At 42.7% G+C, this 15357-nt stretch overlaps 1 protein-coding gene across 2 annotated transcripts in view; it reads right to left on the minus strand.

The window, feature by feature from the left end:
- Nucleotides 1–334: 334 nt before the first annotated feature.
- cgnb (cingulin b) overlaps nucleotides 335–15357 on the minus strand; it is a 53015-nt gene continuing 37992 nt past the window's right edge. The window contains exons 8-21 of one of the 2 annotated variants that reach the window (XM_014176883.3): nucleotides 13251–13399; nucleotides 10740–10766; nucleotides 10123–10243; nucleotides 8254–8466; nucleotides 8080–8166; nucleotides 7578–7826; nucleotides 7246–7416; nucleotides 6613–6774; nucleotides 6279–6368; nucleotides 6099–6182; nucleotides 5857–5975; nucleotides 5571–5679; nucleotides 2547–2707; nucleotides 335–2028 (exon numbers count right to left, since the gene is read on the minus strand). In XM_014176883.3, coding sequence (XP_014032358.2) covers nucleotides 1896–2028; nucleotides 2547–2707; nucleotides 5571–5679; nucleotides 5857–5975; nucleotides 6099–6182; nucleotides 6279–6368; nucleotides 6613–6774; nucleotides 7246–7416; nucleotides 7578–7826; nucleotides 8080–8166; nucleotides 8254–8466; nucleotides 10123–10243; nucleotides 10740–10766; nucleotides 13251–13399 — 1875 coding nt within the window. In that variant the 3' untranslated portion in view covers nucleotides 335–1895. The remainder of the gene's footprint in view (nucleotides 2029–2546; nucleotides 2708–5570; nucleotides 5680–5856; nucleotides 5976–6098; nucleotides 6183–6278; nucleotides 6369–6612; nucleotides 6775–7245; nucleotides 7417–7577; nucleotides 7827–8079; nucleotides 8167–8253; nucleotides 8467–10122; nucleotides 10244–10739; nucleotides 10767–13250; nucleotides 13400–15357) is intronic. The other variant, XM_014176884.3, reaches the window with a different exon arrangement.

The raw sequence follows: 15357 nt of genomic DNA on the forward strand, positions 1-15357 counted from the left end.
GCTGGGTAGTCGTTACTACCTAGTAAGCGGGAGACACGGCGTTTAAAGTTAGCAGGCCGGGGCTAGTAGAAGCGCCTGCTCCGATGTCCGGCAAAGGCCGGTTGGGGGCACAGCGGATAGAGTTACGTCTGCAGACCAGTTGTGGTGGAACGGCGGAGCTTCGTGTCGACAAAAAGGGTCCAGGCCAGTTGGCGAAAGAGGTATTGCGGTTGTAGTAATTTTGTTTACTAGCCGGGAGATGCGCCTGGCTCGCGGCTATCTTGGCGTAGCAGTGCAGCCATCTCTATTAAATTAGTTACACTTTATGGAAAAATAACATATGGTCACATCCACACAAGGTCCAACATTTATTTGAAATACCAAAGTGTCAAAATACTGGTAAAACTCAAGCAGATTTCTACCACATCAAATGTTACAATAAACAATAAAAACTTCATAACCTGGCCAAAGTTGCCCCAGAAAGTCATCTGAAAACTACCACATTCAAAGTAAAAATCTCAGCAAATGTACTTAAGGGAGAAAAGTTGATTGTACATTCACTAAAAAGGCAAACGTAATGAGAAGAAATGTACTATTGCACTTCCAATCATATGATTACTCTGTTGGTAGGAAAGCAGACTCAAGCACTGACAAGTTACTCTTGAAATAACTTGTAGCTGCATCTGTAGGGAACATACAAAACGGTACAAACGACAATAGTAGCAACTACAGCATCAGTATTAATAAATAACCACAACAATTAGGATAATAATTTTAAGGCATTCGAGTGAAAACATTCACACAGACCAGCAAGATAAATACTTAACACACAAAATAAGGAACAGGATAGAGAAAGGCTATTAAGAAGGGTGAGAGGTAATGGAAAGAAAAGAGATGGAGTGGGATTCACCCACGATTCAAACCATTGTGCATGTAGCAGATTGTCATAAATATCTGATGTACACAGCAGGAAGAGTAGGAAAGTGTAAGCCCCAGAAAAATATACAGCCCTCACAGTACAGTCAAAAGTAAAAATAACCACAAAGAATACCAAAACCAAAGGAAGGTGAATGTGAGCACCTGCATCGACCTCTTGAAGCCACTGTACAATAAAGTACAGCTTAACATGCCCATGTAAATACAACAACATTGTACCAATAATAACTCAACCGTCATAAGTGACCAATATGTTTGCCACCTTTTGGTTTGAGAGTAGCATGTATCTCTTTGGTCTCTCTATGCGTTGTCTGTCTATACATGTGTGTTTTGTCCTATATTTTTATTTTATTTTTAATCCCAGCCCCCGACCCCGCAGGAGGCCTTTTTGCCATTTGGTAGGCCGTCATTGTAAATAAGACTTTGTTCTTTACTGACTTTCCTAGTTAAATAAAATAAAAAGTATCAGAAGAGAGAGTGCGTGTGAACACGCATGTGCATGTGAAAAAGCTTGCCAAGAATTTAAACTATGTACTGCATTGAAACACTATTTCTGCTGTGTTAATATCCCACCATAAGTCATCAGTGTAAAAGTGCTATAAAACATCAAAGTCAAGTTGAGGCACAGCAAAACCCTGTGATTCCAAGTTCATGAGTGTCCCCCCAAATGGCACCCTTTTCCCTATACAGTGCACTACTTTTGACCAGAGTTCTTTGGGCCCTTGGCTTAGTCAATCTACAAAAGATCTCATATTTTAACTGACAAAAGAAAATAAGAAATTATGGTGCCAGGATGACAGTTGATTGTACTGGCAACCAACCTCTGACACAGAAATCTTGTTCTCATAAAACCAGAAAAATAACTAAAAGTCAATTTCGTAGTGCTTGGCATGTTAGCTACTTCATGTAGAGTCCTGAGTACCTCCCTCTAACCAGCTATATTTAAATCTATTAATTTACTATATGAAAAAAATCTCTCCCTAGCAGTTGGTGGTATGTAATTGTCCCTCAGTGAGGATGGAGGTGATGCTGTTGTCGTAAAAACCGTCCTCGTCCTCAGAACTGAGGTTGGAGGCTCCCAGGACAGGTCGACGCGTCTGATACACCTTCCGCCTGAGAGAGGAAACAAGACACGGTTGTCATCAGCTCATTGACTGTAGTTGTTACTAAAAAAAGGGACACAGTTCCTACTGAATGTACTGGAATGTGAGTGTTTTTTGTTGTTCCCTGAACCATTCCAATGTCTGCTAATGCATTTCAATAGAGGACTAAAACAAGAAACGGGTATTTCTAAATTTGAGCAGTGGGCTGAGTGACATTGAAGCACCACCCGCTGGCACCGAGGGGTTTGACAACACTGGTGAAGGTGTCTGTACAGGAGTGTGGATTATAGTACATAATCATATCTGGCATAATAACTGGTATGACAAGATGCAACGCTGTACAGAACAGCCATATAGAGGGTATGGGATACTAGAGATTACATTTGGTGTATACTGCTAGTATGTACTGTAGATAGATATCTGTCAGGGAGGGAACTCACTTTAGCTCACATTTTCCAGTGCTGTGACTTTAGCCTGCAGATACTAAGGAATTTGTTTGTGTGTATATATATTTATCAGGGAACTCACTTCTCAGATTCCAGTGCTGTGACTTTGGCCTGCAGTGCTTCCTGCAGCTCCTGCTGCTCCTCCAGGTCCCTAAGAGCCTTCCTGCGGACCCCCTCTAGTCGTTCCACCTCGCCTTCGCTCTCGTCCAGCTGACGCTTCAGGGCCTTCACACGCAGGGACAGCTGGGGACAGAGGTGGACAGGTGGTTAGGATACTGTAGCACCTAGAGGTTAGGATACTGTAGCACCTAGAGGTTAGGATACTGTCACACAGCACAAGGGACCAAGGAAAGGTAAAAAGGTCAGCAGGACACAGCAAGTCCGCTATTACATGCATAGAAAAGACAATGTCCTGAAGAAAATGTGCGCTTGCTTGACTTAAAGTATTTATGGTATGTAGTTGTAGAGTGAGGAAACAATAGGAATCTCCACCAAAAACCACCTAGTTCTGTCATTATTAATTTTATAGTAATACTGTATGTACATAGACATGAATGTACTAAGGGATAATCAACGAGGGGCAATGCGTTCCCTGGAAAATAATGAACACAGAAGGTGTGCTCCATGACGTGCGAGCTTTCAAAAGCAATTCAAACATACAGTAGAACATGAAAACTATAGCCATTGAATTCTACAGTGTGTTATAGGGAAATAATGCACGTTCAAGAATGCCCTTCAAGCCAAGCAAAAACTAGTATTCAACAATGCCATGGTATGAAAAAATAATAAAAATAAATGCCATTTAGCAGACACTTTTATCCAAAGCGACTTAGTCATGGGTGTATACATGTTACATAATGGTGGTCCTGGGAATCGAACCCACTATCCCGGCATTGCAACCGCCACACTCTACCAACTGAGCTACAGATGACCAACCGTATCCATTAACATGTACCTGCTCTAGTTGCTCAGCATGCTGGTTCCTCTCAAACCGTTGTGCATGAAGCGGATTGTCATAAATATCTGATGTATACAGCAGGAATAGTAGGAAAGTGTAAGCGCCAGAAAAGTATATAGCCCTTTGTCACAGTACAGTCAAAAGTAAAAATAACCACAAAGAATGCCAAAACCAAAGGAAGGGGAATGTGAGCACCTGCATCTACCACCTGAAGCCACTGTATGATAAAGTACAGCTTAACATGCCCAAGTAGATACAACAACATTGTACAGAAAATGACTGAACCGTTAAACATAAGTGACCAATACGTTTGTCACTTTTTGGTTTGAGAGTAGCATGTATCAGAAGGAAGAGTGCATGTGTGTGAACACATACAGTACCAGTCAAAAGTTGTGAATGTGTGTCCAGAGTTTCTTTATTTTTACTATTTTCTACATTGTAGAATAATAGTGAAGACATCAAAACTATGAAATAACACATATGGAATCACGTAGTGACCAAAAGAACTTATATCAAAATATATTTTATATTTGAGATTCTTCAAAGTAGCCACCCTTTGCCTTGATGACAGCTTTGCACATTCTTGGCACTGTCTCAACCAGCTTCATGAGGTAGTCTCCTGGAATGCATTTCAATTAACAGGTGTGCCTTGTTCATTTGTGGAATTTCTTTCCTTCTTAGTGTGTTTGAGCCAATCAGTTGTGTTGTGACAAGGTAGGGGTGGTATACAGAAGATAGCCCTATTTGATAAAATACCAAGAACAGCTCAAATAAGCAAAGAGAAACAACAGTCCATCATTACTTTAAGACATGAAGGTCAGTCAATACGGAACATTTCTAAAACTTTGAAAGTTTCTTCAAGTGCAGTTGCAAAAACCTTTCAAGCTCTATGATGAAACTGGCTCTCATGAGGACTGTCATGGTCAAATTGCTGCAAAGAAACTACTACTAAAGGACACCAATAACAAGACACTTGCGGTGGAAATCTGTCCTTTGGTCTGATGAGTCCAAATCTTTGATTTTTGGTTCTAACCGCTGTGTCTTTGTGAGACAAAGTAGGTGAACAGATTTTCTCCACATGTGTGGTTCCCACCATGAAGCATGGAGGAGGAGGTGTGATGGTTTAGAGATTCTTTGCTGGTGACAGTGATGGTTATTCATTTAGTATTCAAAGCACACTTAACCAGCATGGCTAACACAGCATTCTGCAGCGATACACCATCCCATCTGGTCTGTGCTTAGTGGGACTACATTTGTTTTTCAACAGGACAGGCTGTGTTGGGGCTATTTGACCAAGAAGGAGTGATGGAATGCAGTATCATTAGACCTAGCCTCCACAATCACCCGACTTCAACCCAATTAAGATGGTTTGGGATGAGTTGGACCGCAGAGTGAAGGAAAAGCAGCCAACAAGTGCTCAGCATATGTGGGAACTCCGTCAAGACTGTTGGAAAAGCATTCCAGGTGAAGCTGGTTGAGAGAATGCCAATAGTAAGCAAAGCTGTCATCAAGGCAAATGGTGGCTACTTTGAACAATATATTTTGATTTGTTTAACACTTTTTTGGTTACGACATGATTCCATATATGTTATTTCATAGTTGATGTCTTAACACTATTATTTTACAATGTAGAAAATAGTAAAAAATAAGAAACTCTTGAATGAGTAGGTGTCCAAACTTTTGAGTGATACTGTATGTGCATTTGAAGAAGCTTGCCAAGAATTCAAACTATGTACTGCATTGAAAACACTATTCCTGCTGTGTTAACATCCAACTGAAATTGTCAGTGTAAAAGGTGCTGAAAATCAAATTCAACAATGAGGTTTTCAGTTTGACTTTTGCTTTCAAAAGCTGCTCAAACACAGAACATGTAAAAACTATTGCCATTGAATTTTACCGTGCGTTATAGGGAAATAATGCACACTGGAATGCCCTTCAAGCCAATCAGAAACAAGTATTCAACAATGCCATGGTATAAAATAATATATGCCATTTATCAGACTATTTTCTCCAAAGCAACTTACAGTTATGCGTGTAAACATTTTACATATTGGTGGTCCCGGGAATCGAACCCACAATGCTGGCATTGCAAGTGCCATGCTCTACCAACTGAGCTACAGAGGACCACCAGTATCCATTAACATGTACCTGGTCTCGTTGCTCAGCGTGCTGGTTTCTCTCCTGGTCCAGAGTGACAATTATTTCCTTCAGCTTTCTCTCTACTCTCCTCTGGGAGGCCTGGATACTCAGCTTCTCTCTGAACACAGAGACATATCATTACACACAATATTCATACTACTCAGATCTATATAGTATCCACAAAGCCAGGACTACTGCTAGTCAATATTACGGCGCTTGGCATGTTAGTACTTTCATGTAGTGTCCATAGTACTTGAGCAGATACTCTACTTAGCCATCATGTGTATGTACACACCTCTCTTCACTGTGTAGCCTCTCCTCCAGCTCCTGCACTTTACCCTCTAACAAAGTGATCCCAGCGGAGGGACGGGACTGTGTCTCCATGTCTGCCACACGGGACCTCAACTCCTTCACCTGAGGAGAGAGCGTTGGCATATCAAGATGTGTTTGAGCAAAAATGTTTTTGAGGGTGATGACACTTAGAATTAGACATTTTCTCTTACATAAAATGTTGGATATGAAAAGTGTAATCTGTACTTGTCTCTCTAGGACACTCTTGTCCATCTCCAGGTCGTGTACGGTTGAGCGCTCCTTCATCAGGTCTCCACGCAGCTGGTCAATCTGAAAGAGAATAGAAGAAAGAGAATAAGCAAACATTCTGAGTGACTTAGTCTGTATGGAAATCAGTACCTGCTTGTGTGTATTGAAGTACAGTACCTGTTCTCGACTGCGTGCAACACGATCATTGAGAAGCTCCACGCTGCTCTTCTCCTCATCCAATTCAATTTCCATCGTCTTCACTTTGTCCTGACAGACATCCATCCAAGTTGTAAACAAATTAGTTTGACCATGTCTTTTCAAGCTCTCCTCCCCAACATCATATACTCCATGCTGATAGTCCCAGGCTAGAAGTCTTTCACATACAATTCCCAAAGCTCTCAGAAGAACCCTTGACCTCTAACCTCCATTTCTCAGACATACAGTATTTCCACAACTATAATTCACCCCCCAAATCTTTGACATTTAAAGGTAATGACCTTTGACCCCTCACCTCCAGGCCTCTGAGTTCCCTGTTGCGGTCCGTCTGAGAGCTCCTCTCAGAGTCCAGTTCGCTTTCCAGATGTTTGAGACGGCTGCTGAGCAGGTCTCTCTCCAGCTGGGCGCTGTCCCTCTCCTCCCCACACACCAGCAGCTCTTTCTTCAAACGAGAAACCTGGACCACGGAACAGGCGGATGGAGTCAGTGGTTCAACATTTGGAAAGGGGACATAATATTCCCAATATATTGATAAGCCACATAAGGATCACCTCAAGTTTGTCTCATCAACTGTAACTCACTTCATACCGTATCTTTTTATTTTCTTCCTTCTCTTCCCTCAATCCTTTTACTCTCCTTTCAATCTAAAATACACCTGCAAACTCTCTCTCTCCACTGTTCTCACTCCTCGCTCCTTTCTCTGTACCTGAACACCATCTTCCTGTCCTGTCCTTTCCTCTGCTCTCCCTCCCCTCATCCTGAAGTGTCTTTAGGTTGGCCTGGGGCCTCTGTAGCTCAGCCAGTCTGTCTTTGCCCTCCTCCCATTCACCTCCTATTGCAGTGTCTTCAGGTTGGCCTGGGCCCTCTGCAGTTCAGCCAGTCTGTCCTTGCCCTCTCCCTACTCTGTCTCCTCCTCGCCCTCTCTCACCTCTTCCTGCAGTGTCTTCAGGTTGGCCTGGGCCCTCTGCAGTTCAGCCAGTCGGTCTTTGCCCTGCCGCTGGGCATCCTGTAGGTCTCTCCTGGAGCGCTCCCTATATTCATCCATCTGGCTCTGCAGGGCCTGCACTGAGTGACGGGAGTCCCCCAGCATCACCTCCATCTGACGGGTAGAGAAAGGGTGGGTGGAAAGGGCATGGATGGGAAAGAAGGATAAGGTGATCTTTGTTAATTCAGTTTTAAAGCAATCCAAAATCTATACCAGGGCAATAGAAAATAAATACATAAAAAAGCAGATGCGCGCACACGCACGCGATGCCGCACCTCCTTGCTAATCTTCTCCAGGGCCCGGTCTAACAGTCTCTTCTGCTCCTCCAGGTCACTCTTGCCCTTGCGCAGCGCGTCTCTCTCCAGATCTTTCTCCTCCAGCCGTTGGCCCAGCTCATCCCTGTCCTTGCCCAGACGGGAGGCTCCTCGCCTGGCTTCCTCCAGTTGGGACCTCAGGGAGCGGTTCTCATCTTCCAGTGCCTGCTCAGCCTCCGAGCTCTGGGGCACGCTGGAGTGAAGCCTCGTCTGTGGAACAGAAAAATACCCATTTATTTTATTTAGGAGTAGGTGTATTTAGGTATACCTTAACGTAATAACAGATCAGAGAGTTTATGAATACATGCATTACTGTGTCGTAATTATGTGTCCTTTTCTAAGATGTAAAAGTCTCACACTTGCATTTGTGCCTAGAGGTGTAGCTTAAGTTTGCCGAGTGTTACTCCTGTGTGTTTTTCCATAGCTATACACGCATGCTGCGGTTTTGGTAAGTGTATTTTACCATGCGAGTCAGTCTTTCTCTCAGCCTTGTGTTGGCTTCCTGAAGCTCCAGACTCCCCTGATCCAATGGTGAGGACCCACCTGACGACTAGAGACCGCGAGAAAGAGGTAGAGTTCAACCTCACATCCATCCCACACTCAGTCAAAGTTTAGTTGTATCAAGTTGACACCTCACCTGCTTTGCCTTCGCAAGTGCCATCTCGAGCTCATCTTTCCCCTGTCGTAATTGGTCCTTCAGCCTGTCATTCTCTGACCTCAATTCAGACTCCCGTACTTGGCTAGCCCTCCTCAGGGCTTGAAGCTCCTCCTCCTTCTCATTTAGCTCAACCTTTTGTCTATCGACCTCCGTGCGAGCCTGCTTGATATCATCATTACAACGCTGAAGATCCTTGGAAAAAGCAAATCGTGACCAAGATGAATAAAGACGATGAGGAACAGAATGTGTGCAACTGCCTTTTGTGCGTGCGTGCGTGGGAGAGATCGAGTTAGAATGTGGGTGTATTTAATTGCGTACAGTGCCTTCAGAAAGTATTCATACACCTTCACTTAATCCACATTTTGTTGCGTTACAGCCTGAATTCAAAATGGATTAAATATATGTTTCTCACCCATCTCCACACAATACCACATAATGACAAAGTGAAAACATGTTAGACATTTCAGCAAATGTATGGAAAACGAAATAGAGAAATGTATTTTACATGTGTATTCACACCCCAGAGTAAATACTTTTTATTAGCACCTTTGGTAGCAATTTCTGGGTAAGTCTCGAAGAGCTTTACACACCTGGATTGTGCAACATTTGCCTATTATTCCTTTCAAAAAAGTCTTCAAGCTGTGTCAAATTTGATGTTGATCATTGCTAGACAACCATTCAGGTCTTGTAGATTTAAGTCAATATTAACTCGCCCACTCAGGAACATTCACTGGTATTCTTGGTAAGCAACTCCAGTGTAGATTTGTCCTTGTGTTTCAGGTTATTGTCCTGCTGAAAGGTGAATTAATCTCCCAATGTCTTATGGGAAGCAGACTGAACCAGGTTTTCCTCTAGGATTTTGCCTGTGCTTAGCTCCATTCAGTAAATGTTTTATCCTGAAACTCCAGTCCATAACGATTATAAGCATACCCATAACATAATGCAGCCACCACTATGCTTGAAAATATGGAGAGTGGTACTCAGTAATGTGTTGTATTTGCCCTAAACATAACACTTTGTATTTAGGACAAACATGTCATTGCTTTGCAACTGTAGTGCCTTGTTGCAAACAGGATGCATGTTTTGTAATATTTTTATTCTGTACAGTCTTCTTTTCACTCTGTCAATTAGGTTAGTATTGTGGAGTAACTACAACGTTCTTGGTCCATCCTCAGTTTTCTCCTATCACAGCCATTAAACTCAATAACTTTTTAAAAAGTCACCATTGGCCTCATGGTGAAATCCCTGAGTGGTTTCCTTCCTCTACGGCAACGGAGTTAGGAAGGACACCTGTAGCTTTGTAGTGACTGGGTGTATTACTACACCATTCAAAGTGTAATTAATAACTTAATCATGCGCAAAGTTGTATTCAATGTCTGCTGTTTTTAGTTTTACCCATCTACAAATAGGTGCCCTTCTTTGTGAGGCATTGGAAAACCTCCCGTCTTTGTGGTTGAATCTGTGTTTGAAATTCACTGCTCAACTGAGGGACCTTACAGATAAATTGCATGTGTTGGGTACAGAGATGAGGTAGTCATTCAAAAATCAGGTTAAATACTATTATTGCACACAGATTGCATGCAAGTCATTATGTGACTTAAGCTATTTTTTACTCCTGAAGTTATTTAGGCTTGCCATAAAAAAGCATTCTACTTTGACATTATGGGGTATGGTGTGTCGGCCAGTGACAAAAAAAAACAAAAAACCTCTATTTAATCAATTTTAAATTCCAGCGGCAGCACAACAAAATGTGGAAAAAGTAAAGCGGTGTGAATACTTTCGGAAGCCACTGTGTGTAAGAATGCGTGTATGCTTGATCTGTGACATTGTGACCATGGAGAAGCTTACCTCTGCATAAGAGTCTGCCTCGTCAAAGCCAGGCATCTGCTTCTTCATGGACATCAGTGAATCCTGAAGCTCTTTCAGCTCCCCCTCAAACTCTTCCTTCTCCAAACGTGCTCTCATGAGCCTACACAAACACAGCCAATAACTATTAAACACACAGCATGTACGATAATCATGTGAACACAACAGCTAATGCACAACAAACAACAAACACTTCTTGAATCTTCACACCGTCAGAAACCTGTTGCCATCTAGGAATCGCAATACATCGAAAATTGTATCATTGTTCATTTCAATAGTTTAGATCATATGTCTTGATTACTTAGATGAATAATTTGTCAAGATGGCTTGATTAATTAAAATAGCTTGAGATTAATTTGAGAAGTTATAGAAATTGGTAAATAAATCTTGATTGATCATTTGCTCAGTAGATTGTAGTTAGTATTTATTCTTCTAATGATGAGATCATTAGTCACATTGGGCTGCATCAAAACTTGAGATACGAGCATGTTATTTGAGTGACGTGTTATTTGAGGAACAGAACTCAAGTTAAAGATTTGGCCCCATGAGACTCAACTATTCTACTCAAACCAAACAGTCAGTTTGAATTTCTCGCTCACGTTGGTGTGTTGCTCTGCTCACCGTTCCTGCCCAGTAAAAAAAAGTCAGGGATAAAAAATAAAAAAAAAGGTACATGCATTAAAGGGAGGGAATAGAATAACATTTAACATTTCAGGTCAGAACCCAAGCCACTGGACACATTACAGTTAACAAAAAATGTAAGTATTCAAATGCAAACCAAAATAAATAAATAAAAAAGGTGTGATCATCGGCAAACATCTTAGGAAAGTGTGATAATGCAAACTCAGGTGTTCCGAAACTGAGACTCCTATTAAAATTAAAATACTCGGGAGTAAAACGGTCTCCTTTTAGTAGGGCTGGGAATTGCCAGGGACCATACGATATTATCACAATACTTAGGTGCCGATACGATATGTATTGAGATTCGCATGACTCATGATTCTATATGTACTGCAATTCGATACTACGATTTTGTTGCAATTTTATGTTACAAACATAGTGCTTATACTATGTCTGCTGCAGAGTGCTGAAAACATGTGGGCTCACTACTTAAAAGATAGAGAACAAGCTATTCGATGAAAATTACGGGTGTTTTGGAGGAGGTACAGCAGACTAGCGCTAGCTGAAAAGATACTTTCAAATCAAATCCAATTTTATTTCTCACATGCACCAAATACAATAGGTATTCACCTTACAGTGAAATGCATACTTACAAGGCCTTAACCAGCAATGCACTTGAGAAAAAAATAAAATATATATATATATATACACACACACACACACACATATACATATATACACACAAATAATTAAAGAGCAGCAGTAAAATAACAATAGCGAGGCTATATACAGGGGGTACTGGAACAGAGTCAATGTGCGGGGGCACCGGTTTGCCGAGGTAATATATACGTGGGTAGAGTTATGAAGGGCGCGGGGGGGGGGGGGGGGGGGGCAATATGCAAGTAGTCTGGGTAGAAGCTGTTTAGAAGCCTCTTGGACCTAGACTTGCCCTCTAGTACCACTTGCTGTGCGATAGCGGAGAGAAAAGTCTATGACTAGGGTGGCTGGAGTCTGACAATTTTTAGGGCCTTCCTCTGACACCGCCTGGTATAGAGGTCCTGGATGGCAGGAAGCTTGGCCCCAGTGATGTACTGGGCTGTACGCACTACCCTCTGTGGTGCCTTGCGGTCGGAGGCCGAGCAGTTGCCATACCAGGCAGTGATGCAACCAGTCAGGATGCTCTCGATGGTGCAGCTGTAGAACCTTTTGAGGATCTGAGGACCCATGCCAAATCTTTTTAGTCTCCTGAGGGGGAATAGGTTTTGTCTTGCCCTCTTCACGACTGCCTTGGTGTGCTCGGACCATGTTAGTTTGTTGGTGATGGACACCAAGGAACTTGAATCTCTCAACCTGCTCCACTACAGCCCTGTTGATGAGAATGGAGGTGTACTCGGTCCTCTTTTTCCTGTAGTCCACAATCATCTCCTTTGTATTGATCACGTTGAGGGAGAGGTTGTTGTCCTGGCACCACACGGCCAGGTCTCTGATGACCTCCTTATATGCCGTCTCATCGTTGTTGGTGAGCAAACCTACCACTGTTGTGTCATCGGCAAACTTAATGATGGTGTTGGAGTCGTGCCTGGCCGTGCAGTCATGAGTGAACAGGGAGTACAGGAGGGGACTGGGCACGCACCCGAGGAGCCCCTGTGATAAGGTTCTGCGTGGCGGATGTGTTGTTACCTACCCTTACCACCTGGGGGCGGCCTGTCAGGAAGTCCAGGATCCAGTTGCAGAGGGAGGCGTTTAGTCCCAGGGTCCATAGCTTAGTGATGAGCTTTGAGGGCACTCTGGTGTTGAACGCTTAGCTGTAGTCAATGAACAGCATTCTCACATAGGTGTTCCTTTTGTCCAGGTGTGAAAGTGCTGTGTGGAGTGCAATAGAGATGGCATCATCTGTGGATCTGTTGGGACGGTATGCAAATTGGAGTGGGTCTAGGGTTTCTGGGATAATGGTGTTGATGTGACCCATGGCCAGCCTTTCAAAGCACTTCATGGCTACAGACATGAGTGCTACGGGTCGGTAGTCATTTAGGGAGGGGAGGGGAGGGTAGGGCAGCCCCCCCCCCCCCAAAGAAAAATAGTACTCTTTGGCAATCATATGTGTAAATTTGCCTTAGAACAGTGTTTCCCAACCCTGGTCCTCAAGTACCCCCAACATTACACATTTGTATTGTAACTCTGGACAAGTACACGTGATTCAACTTCTCAACTAATCATGAAGTTCTCAATGAGGTGTGTTTGTCAAGGGCTACAACGAAACTGTGTAATGTTGGGGGTATTTGAGGACCAGGGTTGGGAAACTGCTATGAATACCAGGTAAGGGGCTGCCACTGATATTTTGGATCATTGGTCAAGACAATAGAAAACTGGCCGGACAAAGACTACTAGTTTAAAGATAATATGAAGACGACTTCACAGGTGTAGAGAAATGTGCATGACGCACCATTGATATACTACAGCCAATGAAATTACTATCTTGAGACACTCACTCCTGCTTGGTGGTGTGAAGCTCCTCTGTGGTGGTTTCCAGCTGCTTCCTCCACTCACCTCCCTGGTCCCTGCAGCTCTCTAGCTCCTCCTCCAGGCAGAGCATGGCATCATTCACCCTCTGCCTCTCCTCCTCAATCTGCTGCTGGGACTGACACATAGCAGGGAGAGATCAGACATATGGTACATACATGCAGCTGAAGTTGGAAGTTTACATACACCTCAGCCAAATACATTTAAACTTAGTTTCCCACAATTTCTGACATTTAATCCTAGTAAAAATTCCCCGTCTTTGGTCAGTTAGGATCACCACTATTTTAAGAATGTGAAATGTCAGAATAATAGTAGAGAGAATGATTTCAGCTTTTATTTCTTTCATCACATTCCCAGTGGGTCAGAATTTTACATACACTCAATTAGTATTTGGTAGCATTGCCTTTAACTTGGGTCAAATGTTTTGGGTAGCCTTCCACAAACTTCCCACAATAAGTTGGGTGAATTTTGGCCCATTCCTCCTGACAGAGCTGGTGTAACTGAGTCAGGTTTGAAGGCCTCCTTGCTCGCACACGCTTTTTCAGTTCTGCCCACATATTTTCTATTGGATTGAGGTCAGGGCTTTGTGATGGCCACTCCAATACCTTCACTTTGTTGTCCTTAAGCCTTTTTGCCACAACTTTGGAAGTATGCTTGGGGTCATTGTCCATTTGGAAGACCCATTTGCGACCAAGCTTTAACTTCCTGACTGATGTCTTGAGATGTTGCTTCAATATATCCACATAGTTTTCCTCCCTCATGATGCCATCTATTTTGTGAAGTGCACCAGTCTCTCCTGCAGCAAACCACCCCCACAACATGATGCTGCCACCCCTGTGCTTCCCGGTTGGGATGGTGTTCTTTGGCTTGCAAGCGTCCCCCTTTTTCCTCCAAACATAATGATGGCCATTATGGCCAAACAGTTCCATTTGTTTCATCAGACCAGAGGACATTTCTCCAAAAAGTATGATCTTTGTCCTCATGTGCAGTTGCAAACCGTAGTCTGGCTTTTTATTGGCGGTTTTGGAGCAGTGGCTTCTTCCTTGCTGAGCGGCCTTTCAGGTTATGTCGATATAGGACTCGTTTTACTGTGGATATAGATACTTTTGTACCTGTTGTTTCCTCTAGCATCTTCACAAGGTCCTTTGCTTTTGTTCTGGAATTGATTTTCACTTTTCGCACCAAAGTACATTAATCTCTAGGAGACAGAACGCGTCTCCTTCGTGAGCGGAATGACGGCTGTGTGGTCCCGTGGTGTTTATACTTCCATACTATTGTTTGTACAGATTAACGTGGTACCACCTTCAGGCGTTTGGAAATTGCTCCCAAGGATGAACCAGACTTGGAGGTCTACAATTTTTTTTCTGAAATCTTGGCTGATTTCTTTAGATTTTCCCATGATGTCAAGCAGAGAGGCACTGAGTTTGAAGGTAGGCCTTGAAATACATCCACAGGTACACCTCCAATTGACTCAAATGATGTCAATTAGCCTATCAGAAGCTTCTAAAGCCATGACATAATTTTCAGGAATTTTCCAAGCTGTTTAAAGGCACAGTCAACTTAGTGTATGTACATTTCTGACCCACTGGAATTGTGATGGAGTGAATTAGAAGTAAAATAATCTGTCTGTAAACAATTGTTGGAAAAATTACTTGTGTCATGCACAAAGTAGACGTCTTAAGCGACTTGCCAAAACCATAGCTTGTTAACAAGAAATGTGTGGAGTGGTTGAAAAACGAGTTTTAATGACTCCAACCTAAGTGTATGTAAACTTACGACTTCAACTGTACATACAGTGCATTCGGAAAGTATTCAGACCTTGACTTTTTCCACATTTTGTTACGTTACGGCCTTATTCGAAAATTGATTAAACTGTTTTAAATCATGTCTTGGAGCTCTACGAACAATTCCTTAGACCTCATGGCTTGGTTTTTGCTCTGACAGAGTCTCTTTCCAAATCATGTCCAAGCAATTGAATTAACCACAGGTGGACTCCGTTCAAGTTGTATAAACATTTCAAGGATAATCAATAGAAACAGGATGCACCTAAGCTCAATTTTCAAGTTTCATAGCAAA

The sequence above is a fragment of the Salmo salar genome, chromosome 27 (genome assembly GCF_965601325.2).
Source record: "Salmo salar chromosome 27, fSalSal1, whole genome shotgun sequence".
NCBI lineage: Eukaryota > Metazoa > Chordata > Actinopteri > Salmoniformes > Salmonidae > Salmo > Salmo salar.